The sequence below is a fragment of the Elgaria multicarinata genome, chromosome 1, assembly GCF_023053635.1.
Source record: "Elgaria multicarinata webbii isolate HBS135686 ecotype San Diego chromosome 1, rElgMul1.1.pri, whole genome shotgun sequence".
Taxonomy (NCBI): Eukaryota; Metazoa; Chordata; class Lepidosauria; order Squamata; family Anguidae; genus Elgaria; species Elgaria multicarinata.
Genome location: NC_086171.1, coordinates 178,396,791 through 178,413,648, shown reverse-complemented (window position 1 = coordinate 178,413,648; position 16,858 = coordinate 178,396,791). Strand labels below are relative to the sequence as shown.

Genomic DNA, 16,858 nt, shown 5'->3' with positions numbered 1-16,858 from the left:
GATTGTGCATAAAGAAGCAAGTGTTTCAATATAGAAACTGCACAGAGAAGCTAGTTACCTAGTCATAAATTTGCCTAGGTCTGTATGGCAAATGTATGTTGAAACACTTGCCTGGGTTGCATAAACAGTTTCGGCTTAAATGAAACTCTAGGTGTGCAGAAGAAATAACCATTGAGGCAAAATGCACCCCAACAGTCAGCCCACAAAAGGCCAAATGTTTTTCCTTCAGAATATATGCTACAGCGATGAATTCAGTTTATTGATGTGAACATGTGCAAATTCTGGTCACAGGACTCGAACCAATCTTGAAGAGTCCCAGAGTTAGGGAAGGAGAAGCAATTTCTGGCAATCCAAGAAAAGCAGTCACCAACAATCAAATTCTCCACTGTAGACCTTAGGACTACGAGCTCCTGTTTATTGCTTACTGTTTCGCCCTGTGACACTCACACAATGTTGTCCCTGTCCTGCAGCCATCTTGCCTCTTCCCCTCCATTTTCTGTGTTTTTCTAGAGCAGGGAAAGTCTGTTTTTCCCCTCCATGTGGGATAAACCTGCTCTTCCGTCCCTGTGTATTGCCATCCTTGCGCTATGTCAGAACAACCCGCTTTTGTGGAGGAGTGTTCATTGAAGGGCGATCTTGCTGAAGAAAGAGGAGAGCGTGCTGAGTTGCTGGAATGAACGGGCTTGTGGCTAGAGTATCGGACTGAGAGTTGGGAGATCTGGGTTCTAGTCCCCACTCGGCCATGGAAACTCACTGGGTGACTTTGGGCCAGTCACAGACTCTCAGCCCAGCCTACCTCACAGGGTTGTTGTGAGGATAAAATGGAGAGGAGGATTATGTATGCTGCTTTGGGTTCCTTAGAGGGGAAAAAGGCGGGCTATAAATGTAATAAATAAATAAATAAATAAACTGCACTTTGTACATTTAATCACAGCCAGAGTCTTCATAAACTTGTAATATAATTCACAAGCCGCTTAAAAAGTTGAAGTATTAGGATCCGATTCACATGCTGAGGTCCATCACACACTGATTACTTAGTGCAATCGCCCCATCACACTCACGTTTTTGTTACAAGCTCTTTAAATGACATCGTTCCCGTTACTGACCCACATTTTACCGTGTTATCTGAGAACAGCAAACATGCAATATTCCCTTCTGCCCCCGTGTATATCCTCCTTCATGCTACATTCCGTGTTCCTGCCTGCCCTCTTTTGTATCTTGTCACTCTAGTCTAGTGCCTGCAGCTTTAAATGTTGTGATGAAGAGGGAATTTCACCAGGTGCTGCATGTATACAAATGACACCTGCTGAAATCCCCTTTTTCTATGCAACTGTTAAAGGTACAGAAACCCTGTCCTCCTTTCCATATGGTCACCCTAATATAAAGATTATCCCAGTGTATGATGAAGTGCAGTAGGTATCTGGCTCTGCCCCCTAACCTACTATTTTGCATCTCATCTTAGATTCCAGTAAAAATATATAAAGTAGATCCCACATGCCTGAAGTCTTGGACTACCTGCTCTAAAACTTCCATAATAGTAAAAAAAAACCGAGCAGTTATGTGTGTCTTCTTCCATAGTTTGGAACCCAATGATATGTCTTTTGTCTATGACATGCAAGGAAAGAAGAAAACAAAGATGTATACTTTATAAGAATTTTAGTTTGGAGCAGAAGTTAAAACCATTTTTTCACATCACTATAAAGAAGGGATGCAATTACACTTCAGGGCTGGAGAATGAAACCTGATTAAAGTACAGTCTCATACCAAAAGAACTACAGAATTAAAACTGATTGAGTCCATTTCATTTAGCAGCATCTGCTATTTGTCTTTCTTCTTTCCTATTTCCTCTCTGATAGGAGGCTGCAGGCATCAAACAAGCAGCCCCAACCCCTTCCAAATCAGGGTCACATATTTTTTCAAGCATTGCTTGTGAGGAATGTTGGTCATCGCTAGCCATATTTATATATTTGGATTTTAGCCCATCCTGAATGGCTTATATATTTGGCTTTTAGCACACTGGGTGACTTTGGGCCAGTCACACTCTCAGCCCAATCTATGTCACAGGGTTGTTGTTGTGAAAATAAAATGGAGGATTATATACACTGCTTTGGGTTCCTTGGAGGAGAAGCAGGATATAAATTCCCACTAAATTACGGTTGGAGTCTGAGGCTCCCCCCACCCGCCCAGAGAGCTTCAACTGTTGGGCGGTATCAAAACGCAATAAATAAATGAATAAAATAATAAAAATTATAATTGTGGTGACTAGAATGTGCATTCTGTGACTATGGCAAAATGGTTACTGTCCCTATAAAAATATGCTGAAGTTTCTGTTTATATTTATTGTTATGGAGGATCTTGGCCTACCTAGTTTGATCTGTTGGGCTTACCTGAAGCCTTGTCTCAGTCAGTATTGCTAAGAGAGGCTGACCCCCTGAAGAGCCTGTGTTCAACTGAACCACCCAGATGTCTAGTTATTTGATATGTGTCTGCTCCAAGGATGATTTAGTACCCCAGGATAGGTGAAGGATGAAAGCAATGAATCCAACAGGAACAAAAGCCCAGAGAATCCTGGGAATTGTAGTATACCACAATGGAGACCTGTCCTGTGTTACAGCTGCTGTCATAGTTACAACAGGATAGAAGAGTCAACTGGGTTCATCACCTGGTGCGCCTGCCAATGCTGCCTGGCATTAGTAGGCAGCCTTAGTGTGGGGTGGGCAGAGCCCCCCTCCTGAGGAATCCGGCAGGTGCTTAAACCAGTGGTTCCCAAACTTTTTCAGGTCACCACCCCCTTGGTTCCACAAACTCATGCCCAGCGCCCCCTACCCTACACTATAAAAATCATTATTCAGAATAGCGGTTTTCAACAACCCACTAAGGAAAATAATAACAATAAAATTCAAAACAGTAACAATTAATTGAATACTTTATTCAAAATCCAATTGGTGTGCCCTGCCACGCTGGCTGCAAACAGAGGCTTTTGCTCTCTTTTCCCTCCCTCCCTTGGCAAGCCTGGGGCAGGTGCTTCCCATTTAGAGGGGATTCTAGGAGTTGAAGGACTTTTTTTTGTCTAAATATGCATAAAATTGTGCCTTTAACTTATCATGCCACACTAGCATGAATACAGGAATCAAATAGGATTTCCTTCTTCAGTGGAACACACTTACTTAGGAGTAAGCACCATTTTGTTATAAGAAAGGATAATGTATTTTATCTGCCACCTGGTACAGAGTTTTCCTATGGAAAACCTGGCTGGGACTGAAGTAGAGGGGCACTAATTTTACTGTCTTTAAATATGGTTAAATATCCCACAGTTACCTTGCTATTCTATTTCTACAATTCATTTTCTCCCGTCTTTTCTTCACCCTCTCTTCGTTTTCAGGCTGAATCCTATGCACATTTACTTCAGAGTAAGTTCTATTGATCTCAGTGGGGCTTACTTCTGAGTAGACATACTTAGGATTGTGCTGCAGCTCTGTTTTTATGGTGACACAAGATACACACATACCATGGGCGTTGCTAGACCTACCGGGTGTTCCGTCGTTGAGGAGCGGTGAAAGCGGCTTTTCCCGTTCAGCCGTGACGCCTCATGCTCCACACCTGCCTTCGATTTGTGGCGGAAGTTTGCGCCGGTTGTGCTGCTGCCGCCGCGAGCACGGTTGCGCAGCCACACCGGCCTGATTGCCGCGGCTTTTTTTTTCGCTCGCTGCACGGTTTGCGCACGTCCGAAAGACCGCAAACTTGCGCAGCCGTCAGCGATGCCGCCGCCGGCCCCGGCGGCAGCGGCGGCGGCGGCAGTGCCAGTGCCAGCTGAAGTGCTGCTGGTGCTGTTGAGGGTCAACATTGATGCGCTCACTTCCTGATGGGGGTCGTGGCGGGTGTAATATGACCCGAGGTCAATCGTCTGCATGGGCACTCTGTGCCTACATCTCCCATCATGCCTCTGAGGTGTCGGCGGCGATGATCGCCTCTGTGCCCTGTGCCCCATCCCAAGGAGCCAACCCACATCTGGCCGTAGCCATGGCAGCAGCCCACAAACAGCTCTGCCCTCTGCCAGCCTGGTACCCACACTAACAGGCAGCGTACAGCACCGCCATTATGCGGCCACGGTAGCTGCCCACCGCAAGGAGTCACCAGCCACTTTTCCGGTCCTCCGGTCCTGCGCAAACTGTCACTGGGGAAATAAAAAAAAAACACTAGAACAGGCGCACATCCCCCACCCATCCCCCACACACCCCAGCAGCACACTAGCCACTTTTCCGTTCCTCCGTTCCTGCGCAAACTATCAGTGGGTGAGTAAAAAAAAAAAGCCGCTCCGCCGCGCTGCCCCAGCTGGCAGACTGCGCGCAAATGGCGGAGGCGGCTTGACCGAAGCCGCTGACCACTCCCCCTTAGCACGCCTTTTCCTGCCCAGTGCGGACCGCAGTGACCTCACATCCTCCCACACGTACTCCAAATTACCGCGGGACGGCAGGAAAAGGCGCACTAGAACTCACCTTTTTAAAGTCGGGAGAAAGAGGCTTCGCCGCAGGATAACGGCGGATCCTCGTGAACGTCATCTGGAAGCCTCGACGTGACTGCGGAAGGTAACGCGCGCTAGAGCCTCGTCTAGTAACGCCCCATGTTTAACAAAAGAACGCTTGAAAAAAGGGGGTTGGGCACACTGAAATAAGGAAGGGCAGATAGGAATTGTTTCAGCAAGCATTCTGAAAAATGGTGCTGCTGAATCTTCTTTAGCCAGGAAGGACCTGGGGAATTGCAATTCTCTCTCCCTTTCCCTTTTCTTTTCTCTCCCAATCCTGTTGAAGTCCAGATTTTTGGGGGGGGGGGTGCGAACACATACAGACACACAGCATCTCTCTCTCTCTCTCTCCCCAACCCCCCTTCGCCCAAGCCTCACAATAGCTGCCGGGCTGATTAGGACAAGAGGGCAGCAGCTCAGAGGGGAGATGGCCCCAACCTGCAAGTTCTAACGGGGGAAGGGAGTCTGGTGATACCTTGCAGCAGCACAAGCAGTCCTGTTCCCCACCCAGACGGCCAGCTGCTGTTCTTGGCGGCTGTTCTGCCGCCCTCCACGTGTTCCTTCCTCTCCGCTGCAGGGCTACTGCTCCTGCCTTGTGCAGCAACTATTGTGAGAGGTCTGCCAGGGCAGCTTGTAGGAGGGAGCAGCTCTGGCCGAGGGAGGGACGGAGCGAGGGGTGGTGGCTTCAGCAGGAAAGAAGCCCTGGGCCCTCCTAGGCAGGAGAAGTGTGGGCAGAGCAGCTGAATTAACTGCTGTTCTGCTGCCTCCTGTGGGCACTTCCCCCCACCCCCTACTTCTGGTGGGGCCGCTGTGGCCTTGAGATAGGAGGAGAGAGCGGCTGCATGAGTGAGAAAGTCCTTCCTGAGCAGGAGCGGTGTGGGGAGAGCAGCTGAATTTGCCACTCTTCCCTGCTCAGTCCCTGGGTTTTAAGACCTTTTGGAGAAACCACCTCAAGCGCCCCCTTGCCGCCCTTTGCCTGTTAGCGCCCCCCTGCCGTCCCTTTGCCTCTTAACGCTCCCTATGCAATCCCACTGCCCCCAAGGGGGCGGTACCGCCCACTTTGGGAACCACTGGCTTAAACCATGTCATGAAGCTTACACCCTGGTTCAGAGGCCTGGAGAAAGAGAGAGTGGTAGGTATGAAGGGAGGGGGTTGGCTAGATCAGTGTTCATTTATTAGTTAGTTATTATTACATTTACATTCTGCCTCTTTTTCCTTTTGCAAAATGTCTTCCATGGTCTTCCTCCTCCTCTCAATTTTACCCCACAACAACCCTGTGTGTTAGGTTAGGCTGAGAATCAGTGACTGGTCCAAAGTCACCCAGTGAGCATCATGGCCGAGCAGGGACTAGAACCTGCATCTCCAAAGTCCCAGTCCAGTACTCTAACAACACTGGCTCTAACCACTAGACACACTGTTCCTCTCCAGCCTGCCCCTTTCTGCTGCCACTTGCTTTACTTAAACACACTCATCATCCTGCTCTGCTTTGGAAGCCAAGAAAGGAAGTAGTTAGAGGAACTATGTCAGCAGGAGCCCTGCGTTAGTCAAGTGCTTTCAAAGGAAGGCAGAGCAAAGGGCAAAAACCAACCAAGCAAATTTGTTCTCTTGCCCAACTATAAGGCACCCTGCTGCATCAGACCAAGGGGGGCCATCTAGTCAAGAGTATTGTTTAGAGTAATGACTATCAAACAAGGGTGGACAACTTCTGACCCTCCACATAGTTTGGTCTACCAACTCCCTAGAATTTATGAGATTTGTAGGCCAAACATTTGGAATGTCACACGTTTTTCACCCTTATTCTGAAAGCTTACAAGCAGGACATGAAGGCAACAGGCCTTTCCCCCCCAGCTCCTGGTATTCAGAGATATACTGCCTCTGAATTTGAAAGTTTCATTCAGCTGTTATGGCTAATAACCATTGATAGACCTGTCCTCCATGAATTTGTCTAATTCCCCCCACCAATCTAAGCGAGAACTTAACTACATGAGCAATTTATTGCATGCTCATTATTGGCCACTCACAGAAGCTTGTGGGTTTTTTACATGATGCCATCAACCTCCAGGATGTCTCCCTCACTTATAAAAATACACACAGAGATAATGCAATATTTAAATTATTGTGGGATTTCCACAGCATGTAAAGCCAGGTTAGTGCTATAATTCCTCCACTAGATGGGGTTATTTCATCTAACAGAATAGCATTTCTGAGAGGGGAAGTTTTCAAAGTCATGTAGTCGCCATCTAAAGAAGCCAGTTGCAAAAGCAGAAAAATTCCAGAAGAAACCCCAGTAAGGTGTGGGTTTTTTCTACCTTAATGTAGAGACATCCCATGTTTTTATGATTCTCTGGGCAAAAAGCCATCATTGGACTTTCCCAATCCCATCCTCATCCCAAAGAAAGAGCAATGCACACCTCCTCCCCATGATCTGCACGGTAAGAATGCCTCCACTTCAGAATTTGACTCCGAAGTCTTGATGACAGTAGCAGTCATCTCTTGGCAGTGATGAATATAGAAAAATATCTTGCAAGAGCAGTTGTACTCACAGTCTTCTTCTGTGGACAGGAAAGAAAGAAATTATATCCATGAGTCACAACTGAAAAATTGATGTGAAAATAGGCAGAGGAAGCTACTGTTTGAAAAATGTGGAAGTAACTCCTTACCTAACATCTACCAGGCCATAGAGGCTGTTTACAATAGCAATATGAAGCATGTGTTCTTGTTAATATTCAATAATAAGACAATGACCTTCATTTTGCTGAGGAAAACCAGAGCATAAACACAAAGGAAATTTTGACATTTGTGGTGATTCCTATGGCTATGTAAATCAAACACCACTTACTTTAAGCAGCTTCATACCACCCAAAAATGTATTCAAAGTTTAAATGAATCTGTTATGGAACAGCACATGGATTTGTATAACTTCCATCCATTTATTTTTTTTAGAATTAAAATTTAGTGTATATCAAACATTGAAAGCACCATTTATATCTCCCCTTCCCACACAGAGCGTGAGTGCACAGAGCCCATGCGTGTGAACAGAAAGGTAGGAATGAAGGCTTGGAGGGGAAGGCTGAAGGATTTTCAGTGCAGGAAATTCATACCTCCCCTCTTCTACTGATAAACACTGGAAGGCATTTCCTGCATTAGCCAGTCCTGCTCTATTCAAAACTTCTCTTGCCGACCAATCTTCAGGGCCCTCACACTCTATGTGTATGCACGGTGTTAGAAAGTCTGGTATGACTTACAGCATAGTTGCTTTATATAGCGAAAACACGGCAACATAGCATTTAGTATTGCAGGCAATAAACACAGGCTAGAGCCAGTTTAAAAACTGCTTAAGAACTCAGAGGCTTATGAGTATGCAGTGCATAGCAGGAGGCAGGATGGAGGCTGTTCCCCTATCTAGCTGTGGCATTGGGGAGGGAAGGAGGCTGGGGATAACTTCCGCTTACCTCCAAGGTTGCTTATTGTCCAACTTATTATCCAACACATGGGAGTCAAAAATGTGTATGTTTTTAAGGTGGATTTTTGGGAACACCTGGCAACCTTATTTAATTTCGATTTATTACATATATTCCTCCAAGGTGCTCACTGATTCATCTACCACAGAATCTTGGGCAGGATCTAGGCTACTACTTTTTATAACAGTAGTGACAACTGTTGGGGCCCAGGACAGACTCCGTATACAGTTTTCAATCTGTTGTCAAAGTGTTATATCCTGCTTGGTGTAGATCTGGCTTTAGCCTGCCCTGCTGTGTTGAAAGAGATCCTGAGAGGGTGTTCCAACACGCAGCGTGTTATCTGTTGAATATCAAACTACATTCAGTTGGAGGGCTGGTGAGGTTTCATAGGCTGCTCAATTGTTCCTGATAAACTAAGAATGCCCCCACCGCTCCCCTGGTGCTGTGCATTACAAGGGAAGACCAGTAGTGGTGATCACAATAATTGTACATCTAGCTTTTTTAGGAATAATAATAATTAGTTACAAGATTTGCACGCAGTCTTCCATAAAACCTGTTCTCCATTCTTGATCTTCTGAGATTAAGTATTACTAATATATAAATAATCCTGTACCATCCAAGTATTACTAATACATAAATAAACCTGTACCATCCAACTAGAAGTACGCCCCATTAAACTCAAGGAGGCTGGCTAGGGAATTTTGGGAGTTGTAGAGCACAGTCTCAAAATGCATATAGGATTGTGCCCTAAGAATTGAAACGAGTGGATTTCTTTGTCCCTTTAGTGATCTTGTTATATTATTATGCATGTTATTTCTCTCCCACCCCCCTTTTTTTTTTAGCTTGACTTTCAAATAAAATGTCACGAGGGACAAAAGGCCGTGGGGGTGTCCTTGATTTTACGGCAGGACCATGACAGCAACAGCAGCTACTCTGCTAGGCCTCGCAAGGGAAGCTTCGGGAGACCGCCGCGCAAGGTCCTCCCGTCCTGCAGAGGCCGCTGCCGGCTTCCGCGGGGCACAGGCCGTCGAGTCTCGAGTCTCCACCCCAGGCCGGGTAGCTGCTGACTGACCCCACCCATCGGCAGCTGAGCGACTCGAGTCGAGCGTGTGAGCGAGCGAGGAAGCGAGCGAGCGTGCGCCCGGAGGCAGAACGCGACGGCGGTGGCGGTAGCGGCAGCGGCACGGCCGGCTCGTTCCGGGGGACAATAGAGGCGCCGGGCCTGGCTGCGCTGCGCGATCGGGGGCCGGGAGCAGAGGCAGGGGGCAGGATGCTGGCGCTCTTCACCAAGCTGCTGGACTGGTTCCGGGCGCTCTTCTGGAAAGAGGAGATGGAGCTCACCCTGGTGGGGCTGCAGTACTCGGGCAAGACCACCTTCGTCAACGTGATCGCGGTAAGATGTGCCAGGTCACGGGCAGGCCGGGCCCGGATGAGAGAGCGCTGCCTTTGCCCCCCCCCCTCCTCCTCCTCCTCCTCCAGGGCATCTCCCCGCCCAGGCAGCAGGACGGAGGCCTCCCTCCCATCGAGGGGAGAAGGACGCCCCTCCCCAAATCATGTGCGAACAAGGAAAGAGACGACACCCCCCACCCCCACCCCCTCTCTCTCTGGGGAGGGAGAGACATGATCGCCCTCGCCTCCCAAAAACAGCGGCAGCCTCCTTTGCGTCTGCGTCTTTCTTGGGGAAGGAAGGGGAGCTGCTCTCCTTCCCCCCTCCTTCTCCCCCGTAAATGGGGCGGCGGGTGGGTGGGTGCGTGCGTGCGGGAGACGGGTGTGCAATGCGGGCAAAGCCTCTCTGAGCCCTCTCGCGTCCCCCCGCCCTTCACATTGCTTGTCTTCTTGTTTGTGTTTTTGGGGTTAAGATAGGAAGAGGCCTGTTTCTTATTTTAATTTTAAAAGTCTCGGCTCCTAAAACGATTCGGGGGGGTTGGGGGGGGCGCACGTATTTGATTCGGAGCGTGTCTTGACGGTCTTTTAATGCTGCTTTTTCCATCCCTTTGTGGGCCGGGAGGTACTCCCGAGTGGAGAATCTTCAAGCGCCGGATTGCTGTATATAGGCTGGGTCCCTGGTGGGGCGGAAGGAAGGACGCTTCTTCCATCTCCTGTGATGGATGGTAATTTCATCTCCATCTTTTCTGATCAATATGGCAATTAGCAGGGACTCTGTGTGTGCGTGTTTTAACTTTAGAAAACGTAATTTCAAATTACAAGATGATTTTCTGTGAAAGCGTTTCAGAGCACAATCTACAGAAACCATCTTGGGAAAGCAAGAAGATCCCAGTTGCAGAGAATTTCTCAGATGGAAAGCCTTGCATTCCCCCCTCCCCACCATGTATCCTGCAGTAATGGCTTCAAAGTGTGCATTTAATGAAAGGGCAGCGGAGGGGGTGGGGTGGGCAAGAGACATTAGACAGCACATGGGATGTTGGATATTGTCCACGGGGAATATTGATAGCTATCTTAAGCTTTCTGTCCGGAGGCCTTGATTGGAACCTGCTAAACTGTGTGAGGGCTATGCTGTTGATTTTAGAGGGTTACATTGTTCCAGGTGAGTTTGCGGAACTGGAGTTCTTCCATCTCTTGCTCTTCCTGGAAAGAGGATTGCAGCATGGCTCAGGCCAGAATCACGCGGCACCTCCTCTGAATGCTAAGCGCTTTTTGTTGGTAGAAGGAAGTGGATGGCAATCGTGAAGGCTACAATTGCATTCTCCCCATTAGTCTGGAACCATCTTGTCACTCCGTCCAAGCTTTTAGGATATAATACATGGGGCAGGTTTGTTTTTATTTGCCCAGTAGCTTTCATTTCTCAAGGAAAATCCAATATTTTATTTCCACACCCACTCCCCATAAATCCCCTTTATATATATACTTTACTGTGAGTAGTTTCTTGTAGGTAATGCTGGAAATCCAAGTACATCACAAGACACTTGACTTAAATGCTTCTAAATTAAATTTCATACTTACAATATAATTTGAACTTTGATTTGTGCTGTACTGTACACTTTTAAATATGCTGTCTGGAGTTTTCCTTTGTATTTGTAACGTTTTGTAAGGTGGAGAAGTAGACTCTGTAGAATTGATTCTTTGTCCCTCCTTTATGTTTTGCCTTGACTTGAGTGCTGAAGACATGACAATGCAAATTGATAATATGCTAAATAGCAAGTTCTGTCTGGTGTGTTAGAGATGCTCTAACCCCGTCCTCTGATTCAGCAGTGTTTTCTGGATAGAGGCATAGGTCTGGCACATGGTTTCTAAAGGTTTCAGTCAAAGGTTTGGTCTTTGGATCCATGTACCTTCACTTTTTAGTATACTCATTTGGATTCCCACCCCCACCCCAGAATTACCCAAGGGCTTTTTTTTATCCCCACAGCAGCCCTGTGAGGTAGATTAGGCTGAGAGAGATGGCAACTTGCCCAGTGAGCTTCACAGCCAAGCGGCTTGAGCTAGAAATGGTTGAGCCTTCCTTAGGACCAGTTTGAAATGGGGATTGAGCAAAACAAATATTCAATATATATTTAAATTATGGCTTTTTTAAACCTAAGAGTTCTCTCAGCTCTCATTATAGACCTGCACAAGCCCCCATTCCTCTACTGTATACGTAGCAGCAGGGAGGATTGTACAGAGGGGCCTTCAATTAGGCCCTGTATGTTGATGCTACAGCATGCTCTGGCAGGATCCAGGAACCACAGAAAATGCAGTTCCTTATGCAGCTCCAGCAGTGTCCAGAGGTTCCAGGAATCACGAGGATGTCATTTTCCTTGGTTCCTGTTGACCTTGGATGCTGCAAGAGCATGTCCAAGGGCAGGGGCATCAAATTTTAGGGCAGGGGCATCAAATCCTTTTCAGCCCAGTGACCAAATTTTAATTTTGGGAAGGGTCTTGAGGGCTGTATTCCAGCAGGGGAGGAGGGCCTAAGGGCACAGGGGGGCAAGGACAAAACAGCAAAGTGGGCAGGGCCAGATTAATTCTTACCAATTTTGACATTTTTCAACCAAGCGTACAAAATGCAGCTTAATTCTTTGCTAGTGTACTCAGGAGCAACCCCCAGCGCAACATCTCTCAGGCCTGCAAAAAGCACACCTCGATGCTACGGAATGGCTCTCTTGCCTGCAAAGCACAATTCAATTTTTTGCAGGGCATTTAAAGGTTAATTGCCTTGAAATACTTCTCTCTCATCAGAGCTAGCTTGTGGCCTGGATGGGGAATTCCCAGAGGCCACATGCAGAGATTCCCCATCACTGGTCTAGGGTCTTCCCTTGCTTCTGCGGTGTAGGTTTGGATGTGGGGAAGGGAGTGGAGTGATGTTAATTGTGACCAGGACCTAATTTAGCCCATTTAGATCCGGGTTCAAACTTTGGTCTGTTTTTAATATGGAATGGACATGTGTGTATGTGTCCCAAATATTTTTAATGCATTTGTCCCTCTCCTGTTTTTAAGACTTGCTGCAACATATTGCCATTGATTTTTATTTTTTAAAAAATGCTGTTCTGATGACACAGTTAGCATTAAGGATTTGGCTTATGGTAAGAGTGGGCCAACCAGTTTGTTGTGCGAAATACTGATATTTGGCAGTGACTGCTAATTTCAGTGTTTGGGATGATATAGAGAACTTGGCAGAGGCAGAGGAAGCTTTTAGTCAACCTCTTGTTACAGCTGTAGCCTCCTAGCTACAAGATGGGGGAGAGGAGGGTAGGCAAGTAGCCAGAGCAGGGGAAGCCTCCCACTCTCTTTGTGAATGGCCTGATTCACATATGATGCTAACTCATGGTTTATTTAACCAATGGTTTGTTGTCTTAACCAGGGTTTGTCTGGCAGGCAATGAAACAAATCATGGTTTATTTTCTCAGTCTCTAGGTTGTTTCCTTCCTCCTTTGCATGCTCCTGCCCTGTTTCCCATTTGCTTTTGTGGCACTGTAGTACTAGCATGTAGAGTGGCTGACTGTTCTTTTTGACTGCTCTTGCCTTCTGCCTCTGTAGCCTGGTGAAACACCACATTAACAACCCTGATTTCTGATTTCGCACATAATGCCAACCAATGTTTTAAACAACCCAGAGTTCACAACCCAACATCAAGCAGTGGGTTTTCTTTCTGAGTTATTTGTGATTAACAAACCATGGTTTGTTAGCACGATCATGTTCACACATCGCACCAACCCAGAATTCAACAGCCCATACCATGGGTTTGCATTATATGTGAATGAGGCCTCTGTCTTTGCGTCCTCCTTGTTCTTTTCTGCATAAGCTCATCTACTCTAAACTGCTTTTATCTCTTTCTTTCACTCCAGTCTCCACGCCTTCTGTCATGCTGTTTCTTATACCTGAAGAAACCTCCATATCTTTCTTTGGGGATATTCACACAAGACACTAACCCACACTCATTGGTGGGCTGTGGGTCGCTTTGAACTGTGGGTCACTTGTTAAATGTTGGGTTATCATGTTGTTTGAACACAGTGCTTTTTCCATAGTGTGAGTTATTGCATTGTCTGAAAGTGAAGCCAGAGTGGTTTATTAACGATGCAGTGAGGCCTGTGAACCACTCTGAACAACCCAACAGCAAACAATAGCTTGTTCAGAAAAAATGTAAACCACACTGCATGGTTAACAAGCCATCCTGGCTGCATTAAGACAACACATGATTCAAGCTACTTCCCTCTCCTCTTTTAAGTAATACTGTAATACCTGTTTCTCTAGGGATGGAGGAATGCTTTTCTGCTTCGCCAACATTTTCTGATTATCCTCCAGCCCATCTCCACTGCTTGTTAGTTTGACTCTCTTCCCACTTCTATCTGGCTATTGCGGATTTTAAGCCTCCTGGCAGGGCATGTCTCTTACATCCTATTCCGCACCTAGCACACACCCTTTAGCGTGGCTGAATAACCTGGTTGCCAGCAGTAATAAGATCCAAACCCCATATATCTTTAAATTTCAGGCATTGTGAAATCTGCCCTTTGAGAAGGGACTTGCTGATGCTGTGTGTAGGAGTGCGAGTTGAGGAGACTTTGATTTAAATCGGGTGAGCAATGTGTGGCCTGCAATTAAAAAAAATTAAACCTTTTTGATCACCAAAAGAGTCACAATTAGCTTGAAAACATTCATCTATGAATGTATTAGGTCAGTGGCCTTAGGCAAGCCACTATCTCTTAGCCTCAGGTCTATCTGCCCCCACTGCCCCCCTTTAGGATGGGAATGATACTAATCTATTGTTGTAGGGATAACTGAGATGGTTTATGTGAGGTACTTTGAACAGTGGAAAAGCACTGTGTAAATGCTAAGTGTCCCTGGTTAGGAACTTTCTGGTAGCTTTTTTGTAAACCACCATCTCCAATAGAATTAATTGTCTTGAGAATAAGGCTGTATCCTTAAATCCACGTGCCCAGCTTAAAATCTTCATCACATGTTAGCTGTGGTTTTATAGCTGTAAGACTTTCTAAGTGATTCTATACAGAAAGCTCCTTTTTAGTATATACAGTTTTATAAGTGCTTGTGCAAGAAAGAAAAGCTGCATCAGATAATCTACACAAGCACCTTTACGAGGAGGGAGGTCACCTGTGAGAATGTTTCCTGTTATATGGCAATGCAGCTGAAAGCCTGTTATGTGCTGGGGACATTTTTTTTTAGTGGTTTTAACATCAAGCCTAAAGCAGTCATTATTCTCTTAATATTGTTGAACTAAAGAAGTTTTAGGAGTAGAACACTTTGTGCATTTCAGTATAGGATTTGTTAAGGTGTAACTTGTAATATAACTAGTAACATACCTATAATGTAATATAATGATCTTTTAGGCTGGTGTGATTAGGCAATTGGGTGATATTAAAGACATAAGCAAACGAGTTCCACAGATGAAAGCTTCCCTTAGTCAGGTTTTGCCCATTTAGCATCTGATGTCATTCTATTTGTTGTCTGCTTGTCCAGCCTGTTTTCCTGGAAGATTGAGCAAGCCCTGAATGTCTAATAAGCAGAGGAGCTTCATCTGGATGGGGGAAAATCCAACACAACTTTAGGCTAATCTTAGAAACAATCACAGCGCAAAAACACAAGTGTAAAAAAAAGTTGTGCTCTTCCCTCTTATGAAGTACTGCAGTCCTCTTGATCTGGAATGGGGCAGGAACTCAAGAAACTTACAAGTGTTGCTGCATCGTATAGGCCATCCTTCTTCAACCTAGTGCCCTCCAAATGTTTTAGACTTCAACTCCCATCAGCCACAGCCAGTATAGCCAATTGTCAGGAATTCTGAGAGTTGTAGTCCAAAACATCTGGAGGGCACCAGGTTGGGGAAGGCTGGTATAAGCCTTGGCAGTAACTTTACCCAAGGTAGTGCAGCGTTTGCTCGTGAAAAGTGCACAGATGTGCTTCTGTTGCTATAACCCCTGTTTACTTTTGGCTTTTTCTGTAGCATGTGTGTAGGATTGCAATGTTTTTTTTATTTTATTTATTACATTTATATCCTGCCTTTTCTCCAGGAACTCAAGGTAGCACACATGCTTCTCTATCCATTTTATTCTCACAATGACCCTGTGAGCTTAGGCTGAGAGACAGTGATGGATCTTAAGATCCACCCAGTCAACTTCATGGCTGAGTCAGGATTTAAAACTGGGTCTTCTCAGTTCTAGTCTGATCCTCTAACCAATGCACCACACTGGCTCTTACAAAGGCAGATGTATCTCCCTGTTTTGTCCCCTCCTAATGCTGCATGACATCACAGTGTCATGCTGAGTGGAGCTACAGGTAAGATCACTGGTGGTATATTGGCTTTTCAGACTTCCTGAGTGTAGTTTGCGCGAGGCCTCAAACTGATTGTTACAAAGCTGGTCGCTCTTTTTTATGCCCCATGTTCATAGTAGCCAGGGTCTTCGAGCCATAGTGGTCTTGTGCAGTGGGGTCTTGGGCCTTTCCAAACTTGGGACCCTCCTGTAAATCCAGTTGGCAACGAAGGAGGGATCCATTCTGATAGGATCCGTACTGTTCACAGATGCTGTTTAAGAGAGCTCAGTTTAGCACTGTCAGACCTTGGGGTGGGGAAGCAGCAGGGCCTTGGTGTGTGAAGTGGGGGAAGCTCCATCCCAGTAGGGACAGTAGCTCAGTGCAGCTTTCACTTTTCATTTGGGGTGGGCCTGATCTAAACTTCCCTTTATTATTCTTGGAATCCTGTATGGTTTTGCCCCACATGAAGCAGAAGGAGGGGGAAGGATCGGTAAATTTGCTTTGTGTGAGAAGATAGTTTTGTCTGGAAATGATAAGAAGATGGAGAAGGTTTGAGGAAGACAAAAAGTTAATTAAGGGGTTAGGATTTGGGGAAATTAGAATGTGTGATTAGGAGAAAGGGAATGGGGGCATGAATGAGAAAATGGGAATGAAAAAGGGTGATGCGTCAGGGAAGGCTGTCAAGATTGATCTCTTCCGGCAAGCCTATCCATTAGAATTTTAGGATATTTTAGTATGTTTTTAGGATGCTTTTAGGATGTTTTTAAACAGTGAATACCATGTTTTTAATCTGTATTTTATGCTTGTTGTTGTTTCCCGCCTCGATCCAATCAGAGAGGCGGGTAAGAAATAAATTATTATTATTATTATTAAGCAAAAGGCTGAATGTGGAGAGGAAAATGGGGATAAAACAGTGGATGAGGGAGGGCTGAGGAGGAGAACATGGCAGAGGAAGGAGATGGATGCAGGAATACAATACCAGCAGTTTTAAACTTTATTTCTAGCAGTGTTTGAGGAAACCAGCCCTGTCCACTATACTGGGAAAAAAATGTTTTTGCCATTTTGCCAGAAGCCTGCAGATGATCAATATAACTTTTTAAACCACACCCACTTAGGTTTTAGAGCTCGTTCTATAACTGTCATGTGTGCCTTGGCATGTTGGGCGGATGCCGAAGGC

General features: G+C 46.0%; 1 protein-coding gene across 1 annotated transcript in view; it reads left to right on the top strand.

Annotated features, from left to right (window-relative positions):
- Positions 1-9,176: 9,176 nt before the first annotated feature.
- ARL8A (ADP ribosylation factor like GTPase 8A) overlaps positions 9,177-16,858 on the top strand; it is a 41,973-nt gene continuing 34,291 nt past the window's right edge. Inside the window, exon 1 of the mRNA XM_063144174.1 lies at positions 9,177-9,376. Coding sequence (XP_063000244.1) covers positions 9,254-9,376 — 123 coding nt within the window. The 5' untranslated portion in view covers positions 9,177-9,253. The remainder of the gene's footprint in view (positions 9,377-16,858) is intronic.